This window comes from Misgurnus anguillicaudatus, chromosome 19 (genome assembly GCF_027580225.2).
Source record: "Misgurnus anguillicaudatus chromosome 19, ASM2758022v2, whole genome shotgun sequence".
Classification (NCBI taxonomy): domain Eukaryota; kingdom Metazoa; phylum Chordata; class Actinopteri; order Cypriniformes; family Cobitidae; genus Misgurnus; species Misgurnus anguillicaudatus.
The window spans coordinates 48,913,485-48,925,181 of NC_073355.2; the positions used below are offsets into that span (position 1 = coordinate 48,913,485).

Consider the following 11,697-nt stretch of genomic DNA (forward strand, 5'->3'; position numbering starts at 1 on the left):
AATAGAAGCAGTAAAAGCACAGAAAAATGACAGATAGCACAACATAATACACAATAGCATAAGCTGTCAAATTTGCTGAGGCTATGACTCGACATTATGACCGAGCGTATTACTAATGTAACGTCTAGGAGAAGAAGCTAAATTAAGCCCAAGCAGGCTACCTCCCCGGGGTAAAAAACCCCCTAGGAGAAAAAAAACAAAAACCCCGGGTTGTTGAGCCGAGGAAAAAAAAATAAAAAGTCCTAGGAGGGAAAAACCCTTGGGAGATATATATGTATATAAACACATATAAACGGATAAGGAGATTAAGCGGGGATTAAGCGGGGTTTAAGCGGGTTCTGCCGGTGGTCGTTGGTCAGGCATCAGCTGGGCATCACAGTGATGGACGACCAGTAGATCAGAGATGAGTCGACTTTCACATCTACCGGAACTGGGTCTGTTTGTCCCATTGTCCTCAGGGTCGAGGACAGGACAGGGAGAGAAAAACAAAATCATATTAGCGTAGGGGCCGTTCACATGTAATGCAAGTGTCACACAGTGTTGTGGTTTAATCAGCTTAGTTTCAGACAGACTAACTATTGCGGCATAATTATATTATACACAGTTGAGGATTTTGCAAATTGGGGGCCCACTGCGACGGTATATATGGTAACTAAGGGTCACCTTCTGATTTTTAAGAGAAAGAGAAAATGAAACCTGTAGACCCGTTTGACTAAGGCCTGTAACCCCACTGTCGTCGTTAATGCAGGTTCAGTGGCAAACGGGTCTATATTGCATGCTATTTACAAGATCATGAGAAAACGCCAACATCGCAACCTGACCATACGTGCCAACCCGTTTGACTAAGGCTGGAGGCCCCACTGTCGTCGTTAATGCAGGTTCAGTGGCAAACGGGTCTGTATGGCATACTATTCACAAGACACAAAAAAGCGCCAAAATCGCAACCCGACCATACGTGCCAACCCGTTTGACTAAGGCTGGAAGCCCCACTGTCGTCGTTAATGCAGGTTCAGTGGCAAACGGGTCTGTATGGCATAGTATTTGCAATATAAAGAAAGCGCCAAAAGCCCAACCCAACCGTACGTGCCAACCCGTTTGACTAAGGCCGGATGCCCCACTGTCGTCGTTAATGCAGGTTCAGTGGCAAACGGGTTTGTATGGTATACTATTCACAAGAACACGAAAGTTCCAAAATCGCAATCCGACTATACGTTAAGATAAGGTTTTTATTTATTTATTTGGTTGGTCTGTTTTATGACCGCGAGTGCTTTGTTCGGTACAAATAACTATTTCGAGTTAAGTACTTTTACTAGACAAATTATGCGAATGCTTTGTTGAAGAGAAAAGTTTTAAGTCTAGATTTAAAATTATCGACTGTGTCTGATTCTCGGACATCGGTTGGTAAATCATTCCAGAGCTTAGGGGCTAAGTAGGAAAATGACCTTCCACTTTTAGACACTTTTGATAGTCTAGGGATAATCAAGAGACCAGAATTTTGTGACCGTAGTGTGCGTGATGGATTGTATTCTGATAGTAATTCTCTAAGGTATGAGGGTGCTAGGCCATTTAAAGCTTTGTAGGTGAGTAGTGATATTTTAAATTGTATGCGATATTTAACTGGTAGCCAGTGTAAAGATGCCAGAATTGGGCTTATGTGGTCGTACTTTTTAGATCGAGTAAGTACCCTTGCGGAAGCGTTTTGAACTAGCTGAAGCTTGTTTACTTGATTTGCATGGCATCCCCCGAGTAGCGAGTTACAATAGTCTATTCTAGAGGTCATAAAAGCATGGATAAGCTTCTCTGCGTCAGATGTAGACAGTATATGGCGTATTTTCGAGATATTTCTAAGGTGGAAGAAAGCTGTACGGCAGACGTTGGCGATATGACTATCGAAGGATAAGTTGCTGTCGAACATCACACCTAAGTTCCTTACCGTGGAAGATGGCACCACAGTGCAGCCATCTATGTGCAACGTGTAATCTGACATATTATGTTTGTAGCGATTCGGTTCAATAATAAGTATCTCTGTCTTATTGGAGTTCAGCTTAAGAAAGTTATGTGCCATCCAGTCACTAACATCGCTAAGGCAGTCTGTTAGCTTAGAAAACGTGTGTGTTTCGCTGGGATGTGAGGAGATGTAAAGCTGGGTATCATCCACATAGCAGTGAAAACTTATGTTATGTTTCCTGATAATGTCTCCTAGAGGTAACATGTATAACGAGAACAGGATAGGACCTAAAACCGATCCCTGCGGTACACCGTATTCAACCAGGGAGTGATATGACTCTTCCTCGTTTACATAAACAAAGTGATAGCGATTGGTTAGATACGACCTAAACCATGCTAGCGCCTGACCACTGATACCAACATAGTTTTCTAGTCTATTGAGTAAGATTGTATGATCTATTGTGTCAAAGGCTGCACTAAGGTCTAATAATATAAGAATTGAGATTTCACCACGATCGGATGTTAATAGGAGGTCATTTGTAACTCTAAGCAACGCTGTCTCTGTGCTATGGTGGGGCCTGAATCCTGATTGGAACTTTTCATATGTACTATTATTTGTCAAAAATAAGACATTTTACTTTATTTAAGTTACCGCATTTCACTATTGCTTTGTTAGAAGAGATTGCTTGATATGTCCTGTTGTAACATCCGTGTCTAAACACGTTTGTTTGACTGTTTTAATTTACTGAAAACATTAAACGATTAATAAAGGTGCAACACTTAACAATACGACTGTAATTTAAAGGTAGAAATATACAAAGGTAGTGATAAGGAAGGATTTATCAGCCGCAGTTTAGATTCTGATGCCCGTTTACTGTGTTGTATACGGTAATTTAGTCACGTCGAGTTTTGTTTCTACTTTACGTATTGTCATTTATGTGTATCATCTTTAGCACATAGAATCTTTTGTGGCTCAAACATATTTGTGTTCGGCTGCTAGTTTTATCACATTAATGTTTTTAAAACATTTCCCCACGTGTAATGACGGGGGAATGAAGCTATCTAATCATAGCAGTGGGCGATTACGTCCAGGCAGGGTCCAAAATTAACACCCGCCAAGCGTCAAATGCGGGTAGATTTTCCGTTTGTTGACTAAATTCAAAAGGCTATCCGCCACACTGGCGGGTGATTTTCATACCAAAATAATAATGCAACATAATGTGTTTGCCAGTAACTAATCTGGAAATGAGTGAGCTAGCCACAGAACGTCTCTACGCTCCAAGTCCCGCACTAGAGACGGTCTGTTTCTAGCTAATCAGTTTTGATTTTTAATTGTTTTAAATAAATTATAACATGACTAACAGTGAAATAGTACAACTAAATGAATTTATTTGTATTAATTTGGACTATATATTTAACTTTTTGGTAACATGTTAAAGTAGCTTTCCTCTCTGGCCAGCTTTAAGGGGGCGGCGCCCCAGCGCCCCTTAGTGACCAGCCGCCACTGGCTAGTACTGCAGGTAACTTGTGGTCTGCAGCTATCTGCTGCATTTTAGCTATCAAATGCATCCCCGCCCTGCCCTTTGGGCTATCTTGACTTATAGGAAGGAAAAAATATATTTAAATGCTTATGAATTCTTTCACAGATTTGGATGGGTAATAATGGTGTATGAAATTGAGGCATTGGGTATTTAAATTACGTTTGAGCACGTGCTCGAGTTTTACTTTCACTTTCGCGATCGCGCAAAAAAACGCAGTACGGGAAGCAATCCGTAATGATTTGTCATGGATTTGTTGGGCAAATCCTCCAACTTCGTCCTATCAGTCATTACTATCGTCACGTAAGAAAATTTAATCTCTCGCAGCAAGCTTTAAAGTATAGATTGTACGGGCAGTGAAGAGATTGACTCTGTGCAGAATAGCTCTTAAAGCGACAGTAGCCCCTGTTTTTCTGATCGAAGAAATGATCCAATCTGTAACTGGATGATCCAAACTGTGAGTTTTGTGACCCACTAAACCACTTTTAAATGGTGAGTATATCTGGTGTGGGGATGAGCAGGAAAAGGTTTACATGGAAATCCAATCTTTTTGTTTGTTAAAAAAACAACAGCATCCAAACAACAACAAAAATAGCAGATTAAACATTGTGGTTAGAGGCCCTATTGGCTTTGTATTGGCAAAATTGAATAAGCCTGTGCTATGCCCACAAAGTCAAGTGGCATTTTCTTATCTGTGACTTCAGTTAATATTTCAGATTCAGAATCTGAAGTTTATAGATATTTCACTTCGGTTAGAAGAAAAATTTGTACTGATGATTGATATGTACTGACATTTGATATGTGTTATTTGTGTTTTGATAGATGTTTTGTCTTAATATTCTACATAAAAAGTACTGTATTTTTTATTCGGGCTACTTGCATTCATTTCGGGCTACCAAAAACTGAAGAGTGTCTGCCCGAAGGGGTACCAGGGATTTAGAAATTTTGCGAGCCCTGCAATGAATACAGCAAATTAAATTAATGTACATGTGACAAAAAAGGCTGTTTATTATTCTGGCCGGTAAAAAATGTGTTTGGCTGGTGGATTTTTTCATCTACCAGTCCCCGTAGCAGGTGAGCCAAAAAGTTAATTTCGGACCCTGCGTCCAGGTCTTCAGTGCGGTCCGCCCCTTCAAACGAACCATTTCTCCAGAGAGCCACTAATCCATGTTACAAAATAGCCTATTACTTATTGCTTTTGATGTTTTTGAATGTAAAAACCACGCGAACATCATAAGTAGACATCAGACAACAGTTTAAAACAATAAAATCGACAAATTCACCGCCCCTTTAATACTTGAACGCTACATATTGCAATACAATATATTTATATTCTAGCAATGCTCTCCCACATATTTTGCTATCATAGCTGCACTTAAGTTGGAGAAGGATGATAAATGACAAGAAATACAGTTTTACATGATCTTGCTGTTAACATTTCTCAGTCATTTTGCCTTCCTACAAACTGAACCACTGTAATGAATCCACCCTTACACAGGTTAAAATTGCAACTTTGTAGGTTTGAGCAAAATTGTGCTGTTTTTGTCCTTTTAAATGCAAATAAACTGATCTCTGCACTAAATGGCAGTGGCATGGTTGGGTGCAGATTATGGGGCAGTATTATTATAATAAGATCCCATTTTGACATCACAAGGGGAGACAAATTTCAGTTACTTATTTTTTCACATGCATGGAGAAAATGGTTTACCAAAACTACGTAGTACTTCCCTTTCTGAGATCTTGCACGTCCACTTCCAGTGGTAATGCCAATTCTCATATATTCCTGTTAATTCCCATGGAAAGTTGCCAGCCTTGAAAATTCCTGGAATTTTGCAACACTATTCACAGATAAGGATATTTTTACTACAATATTGAGGTGCATGAGCTTAGATTAATTAGGCCTTTGATTAATTACTTCAAAGAAGAAATATAAAACCAGTCCTATAACTGAAAGAAAACAAGTTGATAAAAAGATAGAATCCAATGTTTGGTGATATTGGAAACACCAGAAGTGTTATATGGATTTGAGCACAAAGCAAGAGCAGAAATTAACAATAAAAATGACATAATGTACTTCACATTAAAAATAACATGGATACATGACATCTCAAATGTGTTTTGTCACTCTGGTTTATCAATATGAACTCTTTACTGTCTTTATTTTAGATATGATGGAAGTGAAAGAGGAGAGTCAAGCTGAAGTGGATGAGAAACATCAGATTGTAAAAATAAACCATAATGTTTCACTGAAAGAAACTCTGAAGACAGAAGACATAAAGTGTGAAAATAGTTTCAGTGAAGATGAAAGCCCTGAAGATCACAAGTGGACTCACAGTGAGGAGAAACCTTTCACATGTCAACAATGTGGAAAGAGTTTCAGAAGAAAAGATCACCTTAAAACACACATGAGGATTCACACTGGAGAGAAACCACACGCATGCCATCACTGTGAAAAGAGTTTTACAACTGCAAGTGTTCTTAACAGACACATGAGAATTCACACCAGAAAGAAACCTTACACTTGTCAACAATGTGGAAAGAGTTTCAAAGTTGAATCTAGCCTTAAGATACACACAAGAATTCACACTGGAGAGAAATCTTACACGTGTCAACTATGCAGAAAGAGTTTCACCTTTCAATCAGGCCTTATACAGCACGTGAAAACTCACAGTGGGGAAAAGCCACACGCATGCCAGCATTGTGACAAGAGTTTCACAACTGCAGGTACACTTAAGATACATTTGAGAATTCACACTGGAGAGAAACCTTACACGTGTCAACAGTGTGGAAAGAGTTTCTCATTTATATTGAGCCTTAAGATACATGCAAGAATTCACACTGGAGAGAAACCGTTCACATGCCATGAGTGTAAAAAATGTTTCGGAAGTAAAAGTAACCTTGCAACACACATGAAAATTCACAATGGACAGAAACCTCACGTGTGTCTTCAGTGTGGAACGAGTTTCAGTTTTAAGCATCACCTTAAGAGACACATGATGATTCACAGCGAAAAGAAACCTCACGCATGTCTTCAGTGTGAAAAGAGTTTCATATATAAACATGGACTTGAGACTCACATGAGAATTCACACTGGAGAGAGACCATACGTGTGTCAACAGTGTGGAAAGAGTTTCGGGACAAAAACAAACCTTAATGCACATTTGATCACTCACACTAAAGAGAAACCGTTCACATGCCATGAGTGTAAAAAGAGTTTCAAAACAAAAGCTGCCCTTAAAAAACACGCAAAATTTCACACTCAATAGAAATCATTCATGTGCAGGGCCGGAGTGCGACTCATTTTCAGCCCTGGAGTTTTATGCCTTAGACCGGCCCAATTTAGTTCACGACTGACTATAATATCAGTGACTATATAGCTGTAGTATCTATAATATAACTGACTGATATAATATCATTACATGCTCAGTAGTATACAGTATAAGTCTGCAATGGTGCACCGTTCTCTGCAGCCTTGCAATTCATTGTATTTTTCAACTATATCATTTCCAGTTCAATGCGAATACGATTTTTGCCATAATCGTGTGGCCCCATAGTTTATAAACTTATTCAAAAACTAGAAATGTAGAAATGAATACATAACTAAATACATAGAAAAAAGAGAGAGAGAAAGAAAAAAGTAGAGAACAACACATGAGGGATGTAATACATTTTATTGCCGTGGCAAAAATAATTTGTAATAAATATATTTTAGCTCTACCCTCAAAGCCCTCTGGGCGCACACTCAGATGGGCAATTCTAGGGTCTTCTGGGATTTCAAAATGGAAGATTTGGGCATCAAATATATCTTTCAAGTAATTTCTTAATTTTGGACATGACCATAAAATATGGGTGTGGTTGCCAACATGCTGGCCACAGTTTCTCCAGCACTTTCTGAGCACGAAGGATTCCATTTTGAAATTATCTGTGGAGTTCGGAAAAATCTGGTTATTATCTTCCATTAGAATTCCCTCCAATTATTAGAGTTGGTCACAAGGTGTACCCCACTGCATACTTTCTCCCAAGTTTCCAGAGGAACTGTTTCGTTCATTTCTGCCTCCCATTTCTCCTTTATATGTAATGTATTATTTGGGTTCTTCAATAGAAATAATAGATATACTCTAGAAATTATATTTTTGATTGCATGTCCATTTTGTATTTCTTTGAAAAGCAATTCTACTGGAGAGGGGTTTTTTCATGATTTTGTTGTAAGGAAATGTCTCAATTGTAAGTATCTAAAAAATTCAGACCTTGGGAGTGTAAATTCTTTTCTAATCTGGTCAAATGATTTAAGTGTGTCATTGTGAAATAATTGGTGAAGATAATTAAGTCCATATTGAGACTACTTTTTGAAACCCACATCTGTCGAGATGGTGGGGAGTCTTTGAGATATCCAATACTTGCTGCTGATGAAATTTTATTGGACAGACTACATGAGGTTTGACCAAATTATGTTGATTTTTAAAAGTCATATAAGCATCCCGCAATCAAATGTGCTGCTACATCATGCAAATTTTTGCAAACCTCCATTTACCTGAATAAAAACAATTTTTACTTTGAAATTGATGCGCTGTCTTTTTGAAATGACAGTACACTGCAAAAAAATATTTTTTAAGAAAACATTTTTTTTTTTAGTATTTTTGCCTTGTTTTCAGTAAAAATTCTAGAATTGAGATGCTTTTTCTTCATGAGCAAAATGACCCCCAAAATATCAAATTTATTTGTGTATAAAACAAGCTTACACCATTGGCAGATTTGTTTTGCTTGTTTTATGCACAAAATCACTTAAATTTGATATTTTTGCTCTAAAAACTAGACTTATTTTCTTGGGTCGTTTTCCTCATCAAGAAAAATTGTCTTCATTTAAGAATTTTTAGATATTTTTACTGAAATTAAGACAACAATACTAAGTTTTCTTTTCTTGAAAATCATTTGTTTTGCAGTGTGCAAAGAGCAGACCGAACGTTAAAGTACAATATGTGTACATTAACTAATAGATGACATCTGTGTAGTTCATTTATATAAAAACAGTTTACATAATGTAAAGCAGGAGCAATATGACACTTTACTGTATAAATTCAAGTGCACCCCTTGTTTATCTCCAGCGATAGAGTTCTTAACACCCATGAATTAATTCTCTAAAAAACATGTTTAAAACTCTTCATATTATGTTCATTTGATTACCAAATCACTAAATCCGCCCCTAGTAGGGTATTTGATGATTTATTCCGATGTCAAACAAAAAGTTTTGAAGATATTTAAGGCATTTGAAATAGAATGAAGTATTTAAAAGGAAGAATTACAAACAATAGGATGCAAGCAATTGACTATAGCCAACTTATTAAATGACAGTCCAAAATCAGGAAGACAAATCTATGCAGTTTTGAGATTTATTAAGAACAGACTCGGAGCCTGCAGCTACAAACCCCCGCCCAGAGACCCGCATTCTCAGACCCCTCGTTTTTCGAGACAGCGTGACAAGAAACGTAAGTATCGTCAAGGTTTATTAAGCGAATCATACTCATTTGAATTGTTTTTTAATCAAACTACTTTAGCCCATCGATAGAATAGTACATTTAATATTTGTAAAGATAGATTGTAACAAAATTTGAGCAGATAATGTATGTTTTTCGCCTTTTTGTCACGACACTGAAGGGTTGTAAGGACAGGACGCAAATGCAAGGTTCAAAATAAATAACATTTAATAATAAAAACACGAGGGCAGACATGGTGAAGGCAGGAACATGAACACAGGAACATTAACACAGGAACAGACAGGGTATCAATGACAATGATCCAGCAGTGAGCAAACAGAAGACAGAGGTATATATACACAGACTAAATGACAACCAGGTGTGATGAGGCAGGTAATTAATCAATAAATGTCCAGGTGATAACAATCGGAACAGAGACAAGAAATGACACGGATTAACCGTGACATTACCCTCCCCTCTACGAGTGGCTACCAGACACTCACATAAAACACAACAAAAACAAAGTCTGGTAGCGAGAGTCCAAGGGAGGGATGGAGGGCTTGGGGACCCTGGCGAAGCCGGCAGCCGCCGGGATGAGACCAACAGGACGGTTGGCCGGACGGCGCCAGGAGAACCGGAGCGATCGCTCCGAGAACCGAGGCAGACGAATTACCCCCCTCCTGGGAATCGTCGACGATCAGATGCCCCCGGCCATCATCTCCCATCCCCTCGCGGAAACGGAGACCCTCGGTAGCCACCCCGGGGAAATTATCGGGCGTGGTCCGTTCCGGATCTCCCTGCGAGCAGGATGGTGGTCCTCCGAGGGACCGTCGACGACGACTCAACCGTTGGGGGACCGCCTGGGCCGATCCTCCTCCCGCAGGAGCGAGCGATCGCTCACGGTGGTCCCCAAGAGACATCGGGGCTGATGGGGAATGTACCCCGATGTCACTACTCCCCCTCGACGAAACTCCTGGGGGAGCCGCCCTCCGTGAACCTGCTGCGTCCAGTTTGGGCTGGATCATTCTGTCACGACACTGAAGGGTTGTAAGGACAGGACGCAAATGCAAGGTTCAAAATAAATAACATTTAATAATAAAAACACGAGGGCAGACATGGTGAAGGCAGGAACATGAACACAGGAACATTAACACAGGAACAGACAGGGTATCAATGACAATGATCCAGCAGTGAGCAAACAGAAGACAGAGGTATATATACACAGACTAAATGACAACCAGGTGTGATGAGGCAGGTAATTAATCAATGAATGTCCAGGTGATAACAATCGGAACAGAGACAAGACATGACACGGATTAACCGTGACACTTTTTTCCTCGAAAATATTTATAGCTAAATATTAGCTAGCTAACGTTATCTTTTAACCTTGGACTAGACAAGCCATTTTAAAAATTTGATTAAAATTAGTTGACATTAAAGTAGACCATTTAAATACATTAAGGGGCGGTTAAATAGCCTAAATATAAGAGCTGCCCAAACTGAAAACAACTTGCACTGACATGCCTTAAAATACATCAGTGGCCATTGCTTGGTCTCATTAGGCTACTTGTGTACATTTTGTTATTAATAAGGCATGTTTGATCAAACTAGTTGTATTTTCTAAACTAAGGCCTAGTTCTGTTTTAAACTAATCCCTTTTCGGGAAACCACCCCAAAGTGTGTTAATATCAAAGAATGTCAACATTAATTAATCAGATTTACCGTTTGACATTTTTTAATTACTGGACATTTTCTCCTAAAACTATAAATAGAATTAATGAATGCAGGAGTAATTATTTTACTTTATATAATTTATGTAGATTACTTTAATGAGTTCTTAAAAAAGTAAGTATTAAAATGAATCTATTTCAATTTAACTGTGTTATAAATTTGTTGCCAGCTATTTACAACTCATTAAATTATCTAATAATCAAATTTACTATGCCTTATTTATTAACCAGTCCAGCCTATAGTATTAACGTGTCAGCTAGAATGTGTCATTTGGACTTTTGTTTTGGGTTCCTTATATGGACTCTGTGGGGTGGTCTTAAAATTTGAATTTGAGTTTGACTCTCTCTCTCTCTCTCTCTCTCTCTCTCTCTCTCTCTCTCTCTCTCTCTCTCTCTCTCTCTCTCTCTTGTCATATATGCAATGGTTTTATATAAATTAATTTATGTATTTATTTATATGGACAGGCCATCATTCATGGCCTATGTGAAATGCAGGCATTATCCTGGCAGGAAACTGAGGAGGTGTTCCTCCGTGGCCTTTCTTATCATTCTAGGTATGCTTGTAAATTGCATTTGCAAAAAAATAGTATTTGTTATTACACAATATGTTTGACAAAGGCATTCATCTGTTATTGAAGTGAAGTCGAGAAATGTGACAGCAGTTTCCAAAAGACTGAAAAAAGAAGGAAAAATCACCTGCAGGAAATAATTACTTATGCATGTACATTATTTTACATTTTTTCATTTAGCAGATGCTTTAATCCAAAGTGACTTATAAATGAGGAATTCTTTTTAATGCAATTGAAGAAAAAAAGTAAAGTCACTAATACAAGTCTTTCTTCCTTTTTTCTTTGCTTTCTCCTGTCTACAGCAAGATGATGTTTATGTGATTGTTTAATAAAGTACGGAATTGTTTATTATTGGTGTTTTATCTATTATTATTTAAGTTTTGCTTTGCATTCAAAATATCAAAAAACAGGTTTTGTAATGTTAGCGTGATATAATTTTAAT

The 11,697-nt window shown here is 38.2% G+C and overlaps 2 protein-coding genes across 4 annotated transcripts in view; both read left to right on the forward strand.

Moving 5' to 3' along the window:
- Nucleotides 1-11,697, forward strand: part of LOC129422198 (uncharacterized) — a 261,102-nt gene that overhangs the window by 108,486 nt on the left and 140,919 nt on the right. The gene's annotated exons all lie outside the window — the stretch shown is intronic.
- Nucleotides 2,599-8,044, forward strand: LOC129422782 (uncharacterized). Its single transcript, XM_073856593.1, has one exon. The coding sequence runs from the start codon at nucleotides 5,585-5,587 to the stop codon at nucleotides 6,749-6,751; it is 1,167 nt and encodes a 388-aa protein (XP_073712694.1). The 5' UTR covers nucleotides 2,599-5,584; the 3' UTR covers nucleotides 6,752-8,044.